The sequence below is a fragment of the Sus scrofa genome, chromosome 2 (genome assembly GCF_054392235.1).
Source record: "Sus scrofa isolate SSC_HxYL_T2T_F1_AM1 chromosome 2, Sscrofa_HxYL_maternal_Yorkshire_Landrace_v2.0, whole genome shotgun sequence".
Lineage (NCBI taxonomy): Eukaryota > Metazoa > Chordata > Mammalia > Artiodactyla > Suidae > Sus > Sus scrofa.
In genome coordinates this window covers 71,470,099-71,487,998 of record NC_139384.1, presented here as the reverse complement: position 1 = coordinate 71,487,998, position 17,900 = coordinate 71,470,099, and the positions used below count along the sequence as shown (strand labels likewise).

Genomic DNA, 17,900 nt, shown 5'->3' with positions numbered 1-17,900 from the left:
GGCCCTAAAAAGACAAAAATAAATAAATAAAATATGGCACAAATGAACCTATCTGCAGAACAGAAGCAGATTCATAGATATAGAGAACAGACTCATGGTTTCCAAGGGGGAGAGGAGAGGGATTTATGGACTGGGAGTTTGGGGGTTAGTAGATGCAAACTATTACATTTAGAATGGATAAGCAATGAGATCCTGCTGTATAGCACAGGGAAATATATCTAGTCTCTTGGGATAGACCATGACGTATAAGAAAGAGAATGTGGAGTTCCCATCGTAGTGCAGTGGTTAACGAATCCAACTAGGAACCATGAGGTTGCGGGTTCGATCCCTGGCCTTGCTCAGTGGGTTAAGTATCCAGCATTGCCGTGAGTTGTAGTGTAGGTTGCAGACGCAGCTCGGATCCCGCGTTGCTGTGGCTCTGGTGTAGGCTGAGCTCCAATTCGACCCCTAGCCTGGAAACCTCCATATGCTGCGGGAGCAGCCCAAGAAATGGCAAAAAGACCAAAAAAAAAAAGAAAGAAAGAAAGAAAGAGAATGTGTGTGTGTATACATAGATAGATAAAGATATAAATATAGATATAGATGACTGGGTCACTTTCCTGCATAGCAGAAATTGACACAACATTTTAAATCAACTATTCTTTAATAAAAAAGTGAAATGAAAAATGGATAGCTAAAAGATGATGACGATAGATAGGGAGATAGAGAGATAGATGAAGCTTGGGCAGGGTGTAGACAAGTCATATTGTGGTACCTTGGGGCTTGCAATGTTGGAGAGCCTTTACCCACCCTAGGCCAGAAAGGCTAAGGAAAGGATGCAATTACTCAGACTCACAGAGGGCAGTTGGATGAACAGCACCAAAGCCACCATACAGGTGAGAAACCAAGGAATTGAATACTGTCTACCCTCTAATCTCCCACCTTTGCCCCTCACTGACCAAACCCAAGTGGAAGCCAAAGGATAAGGGGTTCCCTTAATGACATCTATTCAGGTCATCCTCCCAGTGCACAGAGCAAAGTGGAGATGGGTGAAGGTAGATCCATAGGGGTGAATAGCAGACACCCAACTGTACTATTACTGTCCTCACGGTCAGGAAGTCAGACGTGAATCCAAATGTCCCCATATCTTGTGGGTCAACAAAGTCACATGCCCATGAACTTTTGGATCCCACTAGCTCATTTTCCCCAACCCCTAACACAAGCTTCTTGTTCCCCCACCTGACACCCCTCTCCCAACCATTCCAGGGACCCCCCCCCCCGAGATTGGAAGAGTCTTACATGTGCTTACAAAAAAGTTGGCTGCACCAGATACGGGTTTGTCCTGTGAGATGCACATGTCCAATGCCCTGTTCACATAAAGCCAAGGTTCAGGATAAAGTGGAAAAAGTGGTTGGGGAGAAAGAGACTTTCTCTTCTCTCTTCTCACTCAGGAAGGATCCGCAAACTTGCTTGCATCTCAACAAATATTTTGGGTTTTCCTCCCAAGAGTCTACTCATGTAAGATGAACTTCTCTTGGCCAAGGATTCAAGCACAAAGAATTTCTTTGAGGAGTTCCTGTTGTGGTTCAGAGGTTAAAGAACCCAATTGTCATCCATGAGGTTGCTCGGATCCTGCATTGCTGTGGATGTGGTGTAGGCCAGTGGCTACAGCTCCAATTTGACCCTAGCCTAGGAACCTCCATCTGCTGTGGGTGCGGCCCTTATTAAAGAGACAAAAAGAATTTATTTGAGAGATCATTCCAGAAATATCCAGTAGGGAACATTCCAGAAAGTTACAGTGAGGAAGAGTAAGTTGCTGCCATGGGTGGCTAGGGCTCAATCCTGATGGACATCTTGCAGAACACACCTCAGAGTTGGCCCCACAGAGGGGTGAGGGAGCTGGGATGTTCATCCACCAACTCCCCTTCACCTTTCATTTTTGAGGGTGGTTCCTGGTCCACACGAGAGAAGTTCGGGTGTTTGCAGTCAGACACTGTCAAGCATGAATTGGAATGACAAATTCCAAAGGACATAGGAGGATGTAGGAAGATGGAGTGAATATTTATTAGCTGTTTCCACAGAATTCCTGATTCTGCAAACCTTATAGCCCTTCACTTTACCCATCCACCCCCATCCAGTTCCAGAGCAGACACTGATTGCTTTAAGAAATCAGTACATCCATGGGGTTCCCATGGTGGCGCAATGTTTAACGAATCCAACTAGGAACCATGAGGTTGAGGGTTCCACACCTGGCCTCGCTCAGTGGGTTAAGGATCCGGTGTTGCTGTGGCTCTGGCGTAGGCTGGCGGCTGCAGCTCTGATTAGACCTCTAGCCTGGGAACCTCCATGTGCTATGGATGCAGCCCTAGAAAAGACAAAAAAAAAAAAAAAAAAAAGGAAATCAGTACATCCTATATCCCACTGCCACAGTGATTCGGTAGAGCGGTGGCACTCAAAAGCAATTTTCAGGAGTTCCTGTCGTGGCGCAGTGGTTAACGAATCCGACTAGGAACCATGAGGTTGCGGGTTCGGTCCCTGCCCTTGCTCAGTGGGTTAAGGATCCGGCGTTGCCGTGAGCTGTGGTGTAGGTTGCAGATGCGGCTCGGATCCTGCGTTGCTGTGGCCCTGGTGTAGGCCGGGGACTACAGCTCCGATTCGACCCCTAGCCTGGGAACCTCCATATGCCGTGGGAGCGGCCCAAAGAAATAGCAAAAAGACAAAAAAAAAAAAAAAAAAAAAAAAAAGCAATTTTCACTGGAGTTCTCCTATGGAGGAGTGGGTTGGGGATCCAGCATTGTCACTGCAGCAACTCAGGTCACTGCCATGGCTCAGGTTCAATACCTCCTTTGGGAACTTCCACACGCCACAGCCATGACCAAAAAAACAGTCGATTTTCATTGCTTGGCAACTGACAATATCTGGAAACATTGTTGGTTGTCACATTGGAGGAAGGGGTGCTGCTGACATCTAGTGAGTGTAGGTCAGGGATGTTGTTAAACATCCTACAATGCACAAGAGTGCCTCTCACAGCAAAAATTGGTCCAGCCCTTAATGTCAATAGTCTCAATGTTGAGAAACACTAGGTTAGAGAATGAATACTTGATCCAATTGAAGTCAATACAAAAGTCCAACCCCAAGACTAGAAGCTTCTCAATTCTCTGGAATGTGCAATAAGGTCTATGATCTTTGCACCTATTTTGCTAACACAAAGGGAAGGCTGGAGCTGTGGGAGTGGGAAGAGAAGTTGGGTTGGAAACCCCACGGAGCATGAGGATGAAACTGATGGCCAGAGGAAAAATCTTTAGAGGTGAAGAGGAACTTGGCCCTTGTTGACCGCATTTGAGCGACTGGATCAAATCTCCTCTGAAGCTGGTCCTTATTTATTTATTTACTTTGCTTTTTAGGGCTGTACCCATGGGATATGGAAGTTCGCAGACTAGGGGACAAATCAGAGCTACAGCTGCCGGCCTACACCACAGCCACAGCAACTCAGGATCTGAGCCGAGTCTGCAACCTACACCACAGCTCACAGCAATGCTGGATCCCTGACCCACTGAGCAAGGCCAGGGATAGAATCCAATCTTTGTGGATACTAGTTGGATTCATTTCCACTGCACTGGGAAGGGAACTCCCGGTCCTCTTTTAATCATATGAATTAATAAATTGTTCTTTGTTCGTTTAAAACAACTGAGTGGATTTTTGTGTCACTTGCAATCAAGATCAATCCAAAAGATGGGGGAACCAGATAAAAAATGAGGTCTTGCTGTACAGCACAGGGAACTGTGTCCAATAAGTTGTGATAGATCATGACAGAAGATAATATAAGAAAAAAAATGTCTATATATATATGACAGGGTCACTTTGCTGTACAGCAGAAATTGAGACAACATTGTAAATCAACCACAATTTTTTAAAAAATTTTTAAAGGATGGGGAAACAAATGAACATTAAATTCCATCCTCCTTTCCCGGAGGCCCCCTGTGTAAACACAACCGTATCTTGGGCCACAGTTAGTTACAAGACATAGAAACCCATTTGAGCTGATATACATAAAGTAGCATTTACTATATGGGGGCAGCACTGTCTCCAGAACCCAAGATTGCATGAAGTAGGAGAGATCCATGCAGAACCAGCATTAGGCGTTTAGAAGGCAAATAATAAATACCTGTTGATGTCAATGGAGTAAACGCTCAATTGGCTGGAATTGATACTCCATCTGGAAATGAGATATTCCCCCCAGCACTCTGGAGCCATTCGAGTATTCCTCTCTGATTCCCCCTGTATAGCTCCATCCTTCTATTTTGTTTTCTCATCAGAACCCACCACCCCAAACTGGCCATCAGTCTCTCTCCACCTGCCTTTTGCCGTAGAATCTCCACCAACAGATAGTTTTCTTGGCATCCCTGTTTTTTAAAATGTTCTCAAGCAAGGGAATCCAATTGGCCTAATTTAAGTCAGGCGATTCACACCTGGTGCAATCAGTGGAGCCACCCAGCAAAAGAAGAAGCAAGAAGTTCCCATTGTGGCTCAGCAGGTTAAGAATCTGACTAGTATCCATGAGGATGAATGTTTGATCCCTGACCTTGCTCAGTAGATTAAGGATCGGGCATTGCAGTGAGCTGCAGTGTAGGTCACAGATGCAGCTCAGATCGAGTTGCCACAGCTGTTGTGTAAGCCTGAGGCTGCAGCTCCAATTTGACCCCTAGCCCAGGAACTTCCTTATGCCACAGGTGCAGCCATAGGAAAAAAAAAAAAAAGAAGAAGAAGAAGAAGAAGAAGCAATAATGAGTGGCAGGCAAGCCAAATGGTTTGACCCCGAGATGGGAGCTCGAGTTAGCACTAGAGAGATAGAAACCCCACTCTACCACCCACCCCCACCTTACCTAGGCACAGAACAAAGACATTGAGTGTTAACTATTCCTTTATTAGGTGATGAGGGGGGAACGGGGCTAGCTGTACAATGCAAGGCCTGGGAATTTAGCTACATGGGGATTGTACCCAGAAGCCATATTACAAAAATAACCTACAAATACTTCTATTCTGCTAAGGGGCTGGGCCAGGGGAGTCCCAGGAGGAATGGATGCCATTCAGGCAGCTCCTTTCCTTCCTGCAGGGAGACAAAGTGAAATGCACATATCTCCCCTGGTCCTCGTGTTCCCACCTGCCACTCCCACTTGCCAGTTCCCAAAGGGATTCTGGGATGGGGGGTTGGGGGGGCTCTCCGGGCTAGAAGGGTGCTTCCCCCAGCAAAGCTATAGAATAAGTTCCATCTGGAATGCAGTGAAGTGAGGGATGTGGGGTGGGGAGGAGGCTCACCCAAACCCTAGCCCCAGAGGGTGCGCCCAAAGGTGCCTACTTGGTACACACCAGGGTCGTGTACTTGGTACACAGGACCCCGGTCATGCCTGTGTACTTGGTACACAGAATCCAGCTTGGCCGAATGGGCCCACAGACTCAGCCCCACGGGGGCACTTGGGGGGGTTCCCTCGGGGGGTGGGGCAGAGAGAGTTTCCATATATATATTTTGTAAAAAATAATAATAATAAGTTTGTTTAAATGAATTTGTTTCTATACAAAATGTAAAAAAAAAGAAAAAGAAAAAAAATAACAATAATCCACTCATGTCAGAGCATGAGGAGTAAGGGAGGCCAGAAAGGAGGAAAGAGAGAATGGGCAGGAGTGGCCACAGGAAGAGGGGAGAGGCAGGAGGATGTCCTAGACTCATCACAAGACCCAGAGGGTGTGGGTCAGCCTGCACCCCTTATAAATAAAGGAAGACTGAAGCCCTAGGCGGATGACCTCTTGGTTGCACTGCAAGGGTGGGTGGGTTGCAGGAGAAGAGAATGGAGAGAATGAAATGGACTTAAAGGAGAGAGAGGTATCAGGGCGGGGCATCGCCTCAGCCTCCCCAAATCCAGGAACTGAGGATCCCTCAAGCCAACACTTGTCTTTTGGGGGTGACTTCGGGCTGGGGCCCTACCTGGGTCTGGGCCTGTGGGAGAGGGCCAGGGACTGACAAAGGGAGGGGCTGGGCAGACAGTGTCCCAGTGGCTGTGGCAGTGCCCCCGGTAGCAGTGGCCGGGCTGGGTGTGGAGTCGGACCAGTCTGAGAGTGAGGGAGGTGAGGGGCTAGCCCAGTGCTCAGGGGACTCTGGGGATGGGGTCAGGTAAGGATGCTCGCTGGGGACCCGCAAGAAGCGGGCCTTCTGGGGGCTGCCGTGGGTGCCGGTCGCCGGGAACTCCTCCCCATGGCCCGGGGTCGCCAGGTAAGGTGGGGGCCGTTCCTGGGGGGACACGGGGTTCCCAGAGTTCAGCAGCTGGGATCCCGGTGCCAGCGGCAGCAGGAAGGAGGGGCCTGGCGGGGCAGGTGGGGGCAGCCGGGCCCAGTCGAGGGGAACGGCCACAGGGTTCAGCAGGCCCAGGCTGAGCACGCAGCCCCCAGGAGGCTGGCGCCCTAGACCGGCCCGGCCTGCACCACCAAGCTGCGCCAGAGACACGGCCGTGGCCGTGGCAGCTGCATAGGGCCCCTCGAGAGGGAAACCACCAGGGGACGCGGGGGGGCCACCAAAGGGCCTTGGGGAGTCCAGCGAGTCCACAGGGGAGAGTGTGACGGAGCTCTCGGCCAAGGGCCCGGGGCAGGCCAGGGTCAGCTTCTTGCCCCGCCCCCGGGCGCCCTGCGGCCCCAGCCCCGCCTTCCCCGGGGGCCTCCGGCTCTTCTTGCCCCCGGACTGTGCCACCTTGAGGCCTGGGAGGAAGGCCCCGGGCGGGCAGAGCAAGGGCCCCAGGCCATGGGGGCCAGGGGGGCTGCGGGGCCCACTGGGCTGGTCCAGCAAGCGCACGATGTCCTGGTGCAGCCGTTCCTGGGCCACATCCCGGGGCAGTCTGTCCAGGTGGTCTGTAATCTCACGATTTGCAAAGTGATCCAGCAGCAGCTTGGCAGCTTCAAAGCTGCCCTCTCGGGCGGCCAGAAACAGCGGAGTCTCCTCCTGTGAAACCCCAGAACCCACAAGATGTCAGGGTCACAAGAGTCAAGATTAACTCCTATCAGCATCACAGAGGCCTACTATCTCTGCGGGAATCTGATAGCTAAGATTTTATACTCTCCAGCCAGTCAGACCTTGGAATCTCAGCTCTGCTGGGGGGAAACTGGGCAAGTTCTTTCCTTAAAGCCGCATTCATCCAGCAGCCACTAAACTTCAGACCCCAGAGCCAGGACTAGGGTGAGGAGAGTGAGGTACTTAGATACAAAATTAAAGGGGACTCAAAAAACCTCAGTCATCAAAATAATGATATTTGATGCGATTTTTTAAAATTAAGGTTAATGCAAAAATTTCATAACAAATATAATTTGGAAATTCTAAACAAGGATGGAATCCAGAGTTCCCACTGTGGTGCAGTGGGTTAAGAACCTGACTGTAGCAGCTCAGGTCACTGCAGAGGTGTGGGTTCAATCTCTGACCCAGTGCTCTGGGTTAAAGGATCTGGCATTGCTGCAGCTGCAGCTCAGATTTGATCCCTGGCCGGGGAACTTCCATAGGCCAAGAGTGTGGCCATAAAAGTTTTAAAAATAAAAATAAATAGGGATGGAATCCACCCCTGCACTCCTTTGAGCCTCACTCCTCCATCTGTAAAATGAGAGCAATACCATCTTGCAATGGTTTTTAAACAATCATAACAGCTATCTTTTATTGAGGATCCACTAAGCATGTTACGAAAGCATTGGCTCACTGAATCCCTGCAAGAGGCAGTTAAGTGGGTACTGTTGCTTCCCAAATTCAAAAATGAGAACTGATGTACTGAGGAGTTAGGCAATGTGCCCAAGGTCACACTACAAATGCCATTCACTTCCTTCTCTGATTCACTGCTGGAGCCTCTTGGGCCCAAATCCCACCCTGAAAGCTGGCTGCAGGCAGGGCAAAGGCCCCTACTAGCCTACCCCCCAACCCACTCTCTGCAACCTGTGGAGGCTCTGCCAGGCCTGAATACCCAGGTGGGCCAAGGACTGGGGCTCACCTTACTATCCTGCATGTCCTTGTTAGCTCCGTTTTTGAGTAGGGCCAAGGTGGCTTCCACGTTGTTAACAGCTGCCGCCCAGTGTAAGGCTGATTTTCCTGGGGGGAAGCAGGGAAAGGTCAACATCAGAACCAGGCTCATTTACCCTGGGCCTCCATGGTAGGTGGACAGGAAGTATCCAAAATTTGGCCTGGTATGGGGGAAGGGTAGGCATGCCATGAGTTTCTGAGTACCTGTGTCTGGGTCCACATGTGTGCAGACCTGTAGAATGACTTTCTCTGTCCAAGGGAAACACTGTGTACATGTGTGCTCACCTGTACATGTAACTCCCCATATACAGAGGGTACTATGTGGGCCTCACTCCTTTGTACCTGGAGCTGTGCTGTCCAATGCAATAGCCACCACATGTGGTTCTTAGGTTTATATAAATTAAAATTAAAGAAATGCCAAGATCATTCAATGGGGAAGGGAGAGCTTCCTCAACAAATGGTACTGGGACAACTAGATCTCCATGTGCAGAAGAATGAAGCTGGACCCCTACGTCACACCATATACAAAGAATAACTCAGAATGAATCAAAGACCTAAATGTCAGAATTCAAACTATGAAACATTTAGGAAAAAACCTAGGGAGTTCCTGTTGTGACTCAGCAGTAACAAATCCAATAAGTATCCACAAGGACGCAGGTTGGATCCCTGACCTCACTCAGTCAGTTGAGGATCTGGTGTTGCTGTGAGCTGTGGTGTAGGTCACAAACAAAGCTCGGATTTGGCATTGCTGTGGCTGTGGTGTAGGCTGGCATCTACAGTTGAGATTTGACCCCTAGCCTGAGAACTTTCATATGCTACAGCTGTAGCCCTAAAAAGCTTAAAAAAAAAAAAAAAAAAAAAAAGGAGAGAGAGAGAAGGAAAGAGAAAAACCTAGGAATTGATCTTCATGACCTTGAATTAGGCGAAGGATTCTTAAATATGACACCAAAAATACAAGTAACGATGACAATAATAACAAAAATAGATAAATTGGGGAGGTCCCTGGTAGCCTAATGGTTAAGGATTCAGTGTTGTCACTGCTGTGGCCCAGGTTTGATCCCTGGCCTGGGAACTTCTGCATGCCTTGGTCATAGCCAAAAAAAAACAGATGAACTGGACATCATCAGGATGAAAACTTTTGTGCTTGTAAGAACACCATCAAGAAAGTCAAAAGAAAACCTACAACTATATTAAACTTTCCATATACTTGATAAGAAACATGCCTAGAATATATAAAGAACACAAAACTCAGTAAGGAGAAACAAATGATCCAATTTAAAGATGGGCAAAGTGGAGTTTGTCATGGCTCAGTGGTTAATGAATCCCACTAGTATCCATGAGGATGTAGGTTCGATCCCTGGCCTCACTCAGTGTGTTAAGGATCTGGTGTTGCTGTGAGCTGTGGTGTAGGTCACAGAGGCAGCTCGGATCCCGAGTTGCTGTGGCTGTGGTGTAGGCCGGCAGCTATATCTGATTTGACCCCTAGCCTGGGAATCTCCATATGCTGCAGGTGCAGCCCTCAAAAGACAAAAAAAAAGGGCAAAGAATCTGAATAGACTTTTCTCCAATGAAGATATACAAATGGCCGATAGGCATGTGAAAAGATGCTCAACATTATTAGCCATCAGGGAAATACAAATCAAACCACAATGAGATACAAAATCACATCCACTAGGAAGACCATAACAAAAAGACAGATAATAATAAGAGTTGGTGAGGATGTGGTGATACTGGAACCTTCATACACTGTTCGTAGGAATGTAAAATAAGGTAGCCATGGTGGAAGAGTCTGGAAGTTCCTCAAAAGGTTAACCATGTGACCCAGAGTAAACATGTGACCCAGCAATTCTGCTCCTAGGGATATACCCAAGAGATGTGAAAACATAAGTCCACACAAACACTTATACATGAATGTCCATAGCAGCATTATTCATAATAGCCAAACAGCAGAAACAACCCAAATGTCCACCAATGGATGAATGGATAAATAAAATGTGGTGTATCCGTATAATAGAATATCACTTAGTCATTAAAAAACAGAAAGAGGAGTTCCCATGATGGCTCAGCAGAAAACGAATCTGATTAACATCCATGAAGACACAGGTTCAATCTCCGGCCACACTCAGTGGGTTAAGGATCCAGCATTGCCATAAGCTGTGGTGTAGGCCACAGACTTGGCTCAGATCCTGCGTTGCTGTGGCTATGGTGTAGGCTGGCAGCTGCAGCTCCAATTCAACCCCTAGCCTGGGAACCTCCATGTGCCGTGGGTGCAGCCCTCAAAAGACAAAAAAGAAAGAGAAAATAATATTGATAGCATGTTACAACATTCATGAACCTTGGAAACATTATGCTGAAAGAAGTCAGTCAAAAAGAACACATATTGTATGCTCGCATTTATATGAAATATCCAGAAAAGGCAAATCCGAAGTGAAAGAAAGTACATTAGTGGTTGCCTTGGACCAAGAAGATGAGGGGGACTGGGGGTTGATGGCTAAGAGATGAGGGCTTCTTTTTCTGGAGAAGAAAATGTTCCAAAATTTATTGTGATGATATCTGTACAACTATGTGGTTATATGAAAAGTCACTGAATGATATACTTGAAATGGATGAATTGTGTGGTCTGTGAATTATATGTCAAAACAGCTGCTTTTTTTAAAGCAGGAAAAACAAAGGTTAACATTAAATGAAGTAAAACATTTCAAGTATTTGATAGACACCATATATTGCCGGTAGCTACCATACTGGACAGCAGAAACCAAGAATATTTCCATCATCACAGAAAGTTCTGTTGAACAGTACTTTTCAGAGCCGTATTTCTTAGCCAAGGCTGATTTCCCCCTAAGGGGCATTTGGCAATGTCACAAAATGGAGGTGGGCTGCTACTGGCATCTAGGGGACAGAGTCCAAGGATGCCATTTAACATCCTACATTGCACAGGACAGACCCCACCACAAACAATGACCCAACCGCTAATTCAATGTGGCTGAGATTGAGAACACCTGCTCCAAAGGATGTTTCTGACAGCCTGAGTATGACTTTGGCTGTGTGAGGTTCTCCAGACACGGGGCCAGGTAGCTGCTGTGCAAGAAAGCTACCTCCAAGGAAGGAATGACACTCAGGTATAGACCTGACTGATTTTCAAAGGTATTACAATATCTGTCCAGCAGGTGGCACCAGAGTAAGTTTTTAGAACAAAGCAGCTAGGAAGTGTCCTGGGGAAGGACACTTTTTCTAAATCCCTGCCAGCATAGGATGGGCTAACCACACACACACACTTTTTTTAAATGCAGGAGAGTGTAAGTCCCTGTTGAAACTCTGTTATGTGTGCACAAGCATCAGTGACTGGGTCTCAGTGTGGGTGTGAATTCACACCAAGATATTCAAGGTCCAGGTGACACCCTCTCAGCCCCTACCCATCACTACCCCCCATAACCTACCAAGCTCATCCACAGCATTGACATCTGCATGGCTAGCAATGAGGTCTTCTACCATGCCCTCCACCGCCAGGCGGGCAGCCAAGATTAGTGCTGTCGAGCCATCTGCCATGCGGGCATCCAGGTCTGTGGAGCGGTTCCGGATGAGAATCTAAGGGAGACAGGAGCAGCAAGAGTCATGACAAGAACAAAGGGACGAGAAGCCCCTCCAAGCCCTCTGATGACCTCAACCACCACATCCCTCGGAACTGATTAGGTTCCAGGAAGAGCTACTTGCCAGAACATGTTCCTACTTTACAAATGAGAAAGATGAGCTCTGAAAGGCAGAAAAGGGGCTCAAACCCAGGTCTGTGTGATAACTGTCCCAGTTCTAAAATCCAAAGGGGTGAGCCCATCTCACCTGGAAGACGCCCTGGGCATCAGCAGTGACGGCTGTGTGCAGGGGCGTTCGACCCGAGTGGTCCTGGGCATTGGTGTCTGCCCCGGCATCCAGCAGCCGCTTGGCAGCATCAGCCCGGGCATAGCGGGCAGCCAGATGCAGGGCTGTCTCGCCCGTGCGGTCAGTCCGAGCACCAAGCTGGGCCCCCTGGCAGATCAGGTCAGAGATGATGCTGGCTGATGTGTCTTCTGCCTCATCCTCCTCGGTGGGGATTGGCTCCAGGGCTCCCCCACAGAAGGAGGCTAGCATTAGTGGGGTGAAGCCATCTGCAGGGACCAGAAATGTGTCACAAGGGAGGTGGGCACAGGGCCTTTCCAGGGAATATGACTGGGGGCACTGCATTAGGAGGAAGTGCGACTTGCAGAAGCAAAGAGGGAGTGGCAAATCCTCCCATCCCAGTTTACTGCCTGCCTAGAAGAAGCATGAGGCCTTCAAGACTCTGGGGCAGGTGTTACTGTTGTGGCTCAGTAGGTTGAGGACAACGTCTCAACTTTCTCTGTGAGGAAGCAGGTTTGATCCTTGGCCTCGCTCAGTGGGCTAAGGAACCAGTGTTGCCACAAGCTGTGGCAAAGTTCACAGATGTGGCTCAGATCCGGTGCTGCTGTGGCTATGGTGTAGGCTGGCAGCTGCAGCTCTGATTTGACCCCTATCCTGGGAACTTCCATACGCCATGGGTGTGGCCGTTAAAAAAAAAAAAAAAAAAGACTCCAAGGGCAAAATTAGGCTAAATTCTAAATAAAACTCTCAGAGTTCCTTAGAAATGAGCACTATATAAATAAAAGGCATAGAGCAACTGATGTTTTAAAGTATATTTTGGACCCTTGTGTGTTGTGCCACACTGACTCTAGACATTGTATGAAGGTGTGTATATTGTGAGCTTCTTATGTGTCATGATCTTGTTAGCTCGCCCACCCCATCACTTCCACCCACACTGTCTTTTCACCCCATTAACCATCCAACATCTCATCTTCCTTAAACTTGACCTGTGCAGCCTCCTTCCAGAGGCAGACTCCATCATGGGTTTCTTTTGTAGCCACATTTGAACACACTTATTTATCTTTAAATGATTTAGATATTTAATGTATTAAATTACAGTTTTCTCCCAGAATTTAAAAAAAAAAAATCCTGGTGTTCCCATTGTGGCTCAGGGGGTTAAGGACCCAACCTAGTGTCCATGAGGATGAGGGTTCAATTCCTGGCCTTGCTCAGTGGGTTAAGGATCCAGCATTACCACAAGCTGTGACATATGTCATTCAGATATGCTGTTGCTGTGGCTATGGTATAGGCTGGCAGCTGCAGCTCCAATTCAACCCCTAGCCTGAGAACTTCCATATGCTGCAGGTACAGCCGTAAAACAAATAAAAATCTTCCCATCTCTCTCTCTCTCTCTCTCTCTCTCTCTCTCTCTCACACACACACACACACACACACACACACACACACCTGTGTCAGTGCCCCAGGACCCAACCTAAGACCCTGGCACATGATTTATGACAAAGGGGCTCCCAAGCAGCTGGGGATACTAACAAGTGCAATCTCAGGCAAATTCCTGGAGAGGTTTTTCAGCCAAATCTCAAGGGGGACATCTGGAGGCTAAGTTGTACCTCAGAATTGTAATCCAATTTAAGGTCAAAGAGCTGTGCCTTTTTTTTTTTTTTTTTTTTTTGGCTTTTTAGGGCTGCACCCACAGCAGATATAAGTTCCCAGGCTAGGGGTTAGGGGTCTAGTTGGTTTCATTACCTCTGAGCCGCAACGGGGAACTCCAAGCTATGCCTTTCATACCCCTGCACCCACTGGTTAAGAGCTGCCCCCAGGGATCTAAAATACTAGGCACCTCAGTCCCCAGTAGCCTGAAGGACTTCAAAAGAGAGCCATAGGGGCAGGCCATTGGAGCAAGAGCAACAGAAACCTGGGAGAGGCACAGCCCAACATGTGGCAGAGACGGATCCAAGACGCTCCAGATAACATGGTCTGCTATGCCCTGCGTGAGCATCTGCCCTGGAATCCCCTTAGGGAGCCACTTGTACCCCATTCTCCATCCTCAAGCCCTAGGTAGAGCCAAACTGGCTCTCTCAGGGACAGGGATATAGCCCAGGCCTAGTCAATTTGCATACTCCAGGCCCCAGGCTGTGCTGATTGGTTCAGGGATGGGGATGTGACCCTAGCCCATCCAATCAGAACTCATCCTGGGACTTCTGTTGGTACAGATGGGAAAAAGGTTGTGTAAGGCCTGTCCCACCTATAGCAATCATGGGTCTACAGGAGAAAGCCTGCTTGAGATGGAGCCAAGAGGTGGTCAGTCCTAGATCCAAATATGCCTAAAGCTTCCATTTATAAGAGCCAGTAAATCCTCTGTTTTACTTGTTAGCTTGAGTTGGGCTATTATCACTTGCAACCAGTCCTGATTAATATCCCCCACACACAGATGGATGCTCAGACACACTTGGATCTCCCCAGAACACAGATCCAGATGCAACCTCTCACAAGTGGGAGGGGTAAAGGGCATCTTAGGGGAAGGGGTGCCATCACTGACCTGGACCTCGCACATTAACATCCATGCCATCAGCATCCACTTCGCCCTGTGGTGGTGTCAATGCCATGGCTGGTGCCACCCGGATGTCAGCGGCAACCAGGTGGTGTTGGGTCCACTGGCGGCAATCCACAGCATCCTCAGCACCCACACCAGGCTCCTCTACCTGGAGGCACAAGGACCCAGGTTCTCACAAAGAGTTGGGAGAGACAGTTTGAGGGACAGTCTGGGCATCCCCTTAGCTTTCTCACAGAGATGCCCACCTAGCCCCCAAAACCTTAACATCTTGCTTCTTCTAGAGGTAACCAAATGGGAAATTGATGCACTGAAGCTCAGAAAACTCAAGAGGAAGAACTAGGATTTTAATCCAGGTTGGAAGGGGAGAGGGCCTGGGAACCCACGATGGATGATCAAGAGATGCAGAGCACAGCACCTGTCAGCACACACCTGTCTATACACTAGACAGGAACACACCTAAAATGAAGTTAAGAGAACAATCCTATTGACAACAGTATGGAGAAAAACAAAAAATTTTAAGGAGTTCCCACTGTGTACAACAGGACCAGAAGCATCTCTGGAGCACTGGGACACAGGTTCAATCCCCAGCCCAGCACAGTGGGTTAAGGATCCTGCCTTGCCAAAGCTGCAGCGTGGGTCACAACTGTGGCTTAGATCTGATCCCTGGCCTGGGAACTCCAAATGCCACTGAGTGGCCGAAAAAGAAAACAAACAAACAAAAAACTTTAAAATTAAATTTAACAGAAGAAATGCAAAGCTTGTATTCTGGAAATTACGAACTATTGATAAAAGAAATGTGGGAGTAGAGGGATCCTGCAAGGATCAGTATTAATCTGGGAAAGGAAGGGAAGGTGAGTGGGAAGATGAGAAGTAGGGAGTTACCCTGGATACCATGAAGGCTCCCACCTGGTACCACAAACAAGAACATGAGGTATCAGGACTGAATAATCACACACTTGTGTATTGATTTATCCTCAGGAGCCCAGCACCTGGGCCCCTCGCAGGAGCTCAATACATTTCAGACTCATGGTCCACAAGAATGAATGATGTTATCCAAACGAAGTGGGATATTCCTAACTAGCCTGGCTGGACATTTAAGAGCCTACAGACAGAGAGCTTGATCAAGCCAGACCTGAGCTTACGAACCCAGATGGGGAGATGAAATTCACAAAAGGGAAGATCCAGGTGATGGACAGCTAACCAGAAAGGGGTCCTGGAGGATGGGAGAGCCTTCAATGTTGATTTGATTTCTGACACTGTCACTTAATGGGCTTGTGACCCTGGGCAAATTACATCAGAACTCTGAACTTCTCATGATAATGCAATCACTCTGCAATGCTAAAACGCCATCATAAACATTATGCACCATATACTGAACGCCACTTTTGGATGAGAAAGGGAGAAAAAAGCCTGGGGCAAGCAGATTTCTTCAGTTGTCAATTGTAATAGATGTCTCCATTTCAACAAACATTAAAATATAGGCAGGCCAGAAATAGCTAAGAATGGAGATGTCTATCAATAGCTGCTTTATGGCATCCTCCTAACGATGAAACAAGTTGCTTTGTGTGTTTTCAAGACATTCAGCAAGTATGAAAGTAATGCTAGCAGGAGCCTGTTATGAATTGTGTTCCCCCCCAAAAAAATATGTTGAAGGCCTAACCCCCAACATGACTATATTTAGAGATAGGGCTTTTAAGGAAGTAATTAAGATTAAATGAAATCATAAGGGTGGGGTTCTATAAGAAAAGGAAGAGAAGAGTTCCCCTTGCAGTTTAGTGGGTTAAGAGCCCAACATAAGGAGTTCCCTTCGTGGCTCAATGGTTAATGATTCTGACTAGGATCCATAAGGATACAGGTTTGATCCCTGGCCTTGCTCAGTGGGTTAAAGATGTGGCATTGCCATGAGCTGTGGTGTAGGTCGCAGATGCAGCTCTGATCCCAGCAGCTGTGGCTCAGATTAGACACCTTAGCCTAGAAACTTCCATGTGCCACAGATGAGGCCCTAAAAAGCAAAAAAAAAAAAAAAGAGCCTAACATAGAGTCCATGAGGATATGGGTTCAATTCTCAGACTCCCTCAGTGGGTTAAGGATCTGGCATTGCCACAAGCTGCAGTGTAAGTTGCAGATGTAGCTCATGGCTGTGGCAGAGACTAGCAGCTGCAGCTCCAATTTGACCCCCAGACTAGGAACTTCCATATGCCACAGGTGCGACCATTAAAAAAAAGGAAAAGGGAAAGAAGAGGAGTTCTCTTGTAGTGCAGTGGATTAGGGATCTGGTGTTGTCACTGCAATGGCTGCTATGATGCAGGTTCAACCCCCAGCCTAGGAACTTCCACATGCTGTGGGCATGGAGAAAAAAAATTTCATTTGGAATAGCATAATGAACTAGTAAATATCCAGGAATAAATCTAACAAAAGATATGGAGAAAATTATAAAATTTTATAAAAAAAATAAGAAGAAGAAGAAGAGATACCAGCATTCTCTCAGCATCCACACACAGAGGAAAGGCCACGTAAGGACACAGTGAGAAGGCACATTCTACATGCCAGGAGAGCCCTCACCAAGAACTAATCCTGCCAGCACTTTGATCTCGACCTTCAAGCCTCCAGAACTGTAAGAAAATAAGGGTCTGTTATCTGAGCCACCCAGTCTGCGGCACTTCATTAGGGCAGCCCAGGCTGAATAGACAGGGCCCACAGGTGTGGTCCTAGGATAGGAAAAGATGAGCTGGGAGCACTCTCAGGCGGGGCACATAGGACAAAGTTGGATGCAGCAGAGAGAAAGCAGAATCACTGTCTGGGCCAGGAGATCCCCTCTGGGAAGACCCCAGGCTGGCCCAGTTAGAGGAGCAGGATGGGGTGGGTACCATGGCTGTTCTCCAGAGCCAGGGACAGTGGACATTTCCCTCCCTCTCCCGCTGACCACTGGGCCCCCACCCAGGACCCTGAGGGCAGAAGAGGGGACACAACCTTCAGTCGTTTGGCCTCTGGGCAGTCTGTGTCCATCCAGTCTGTGGCCACCTCCCCCATCAGACTCTCACCCTTGGCCATGTTCCTGTGGGACAATGGGAAGGGGGACAATGGGTGAGTAGGCACGGGGGGTGGGATGAGTCCAGTGAGGGGAATGTAGGATGAGGTCGAGGTTGCAGGGGGTACCATCAGGGGTTATGATGGTTGAAGGCTGAGGTCTTTTTTTTTTTTTTTCTTTCTTTCTTTCTTTTTAGGGCTGCACCTGTGGCAACAGAATCAGAGCTGAAGCTGCCAGCCTACACCACAGCCATGCTGCATCTACAACCTAAGCTGCAGCTTTTGGCAGCACAGAATCCTTAATCCACTGAGCAAGGCCAGGGATCAAACCTGAGTCCTCATGGATACTAGTCGGGTTCCTAATCCGCTGAGCCACAAAGGGAACTCAGGGCCGGGGTCTTAAGGTAGAACTGGGGAAGGAACAGAACTGGG

General features: G+C 48.1%; 2 protein-coding genes across 2 annotated transcripts in view; both read right to left on the bottom strand.

Annotated features, from left to right (window-relative positions):
• LOC100628051 (olfactory receptor 10T2-like) overlaps positions 1 to 5,382 on the bottom strand; it is a 28,234-nt gene extending 22,852 nt beyond the window's left edge. The window contains exon 1 of the mRNA XM_013991092.1: positions 5,347 to 5,382. Coding sequence (XP_013846546.1) covers positions 5,347 to 5,382 — 36 coding nt within the window. The remainder of the gene's footprint in view (positions 1 to 5,346) is intronic.
• Positions 4,883 to 17,900, bottom strand: part of NOTCH3 (notch receptor 3) — a 37,808-nt gene continuing 24,790 nt past the window's right edge. Inside the window, exons 28-33 of the mRNA XM_021083631.2 lie at positions 17,412 to 17,496; positions 14,427 to 14,589; positions 11,855 to 12,159; positions 11,458 to 11,605; positions 7,992 to 8,089; positions 4,883 to 6,964 (exon numbers count right to left, since the gene is read on the bottom strand). Coding sequence (XP_020939290.2) covers positions 5,912 to 6,964; positions 7,992 to 8,089; positions 11,458 to 11,605; positions 11,855 to 12,159; positions 14,427 to 14,589; positions 17,412 to 17,496 — 1,852 coding nt within the window. The 3' untranslated portion in view covers positions 4,883 to 5,911. The remainder of the gene's footprint in view (positions 6,965 to 7,991; positions 8,090 to 11,457; positions 11,606 to 11,854; positions 12,160 to 14,426; positions 14,590 to 17,411; positions 17,497 to 17,900) is intronic.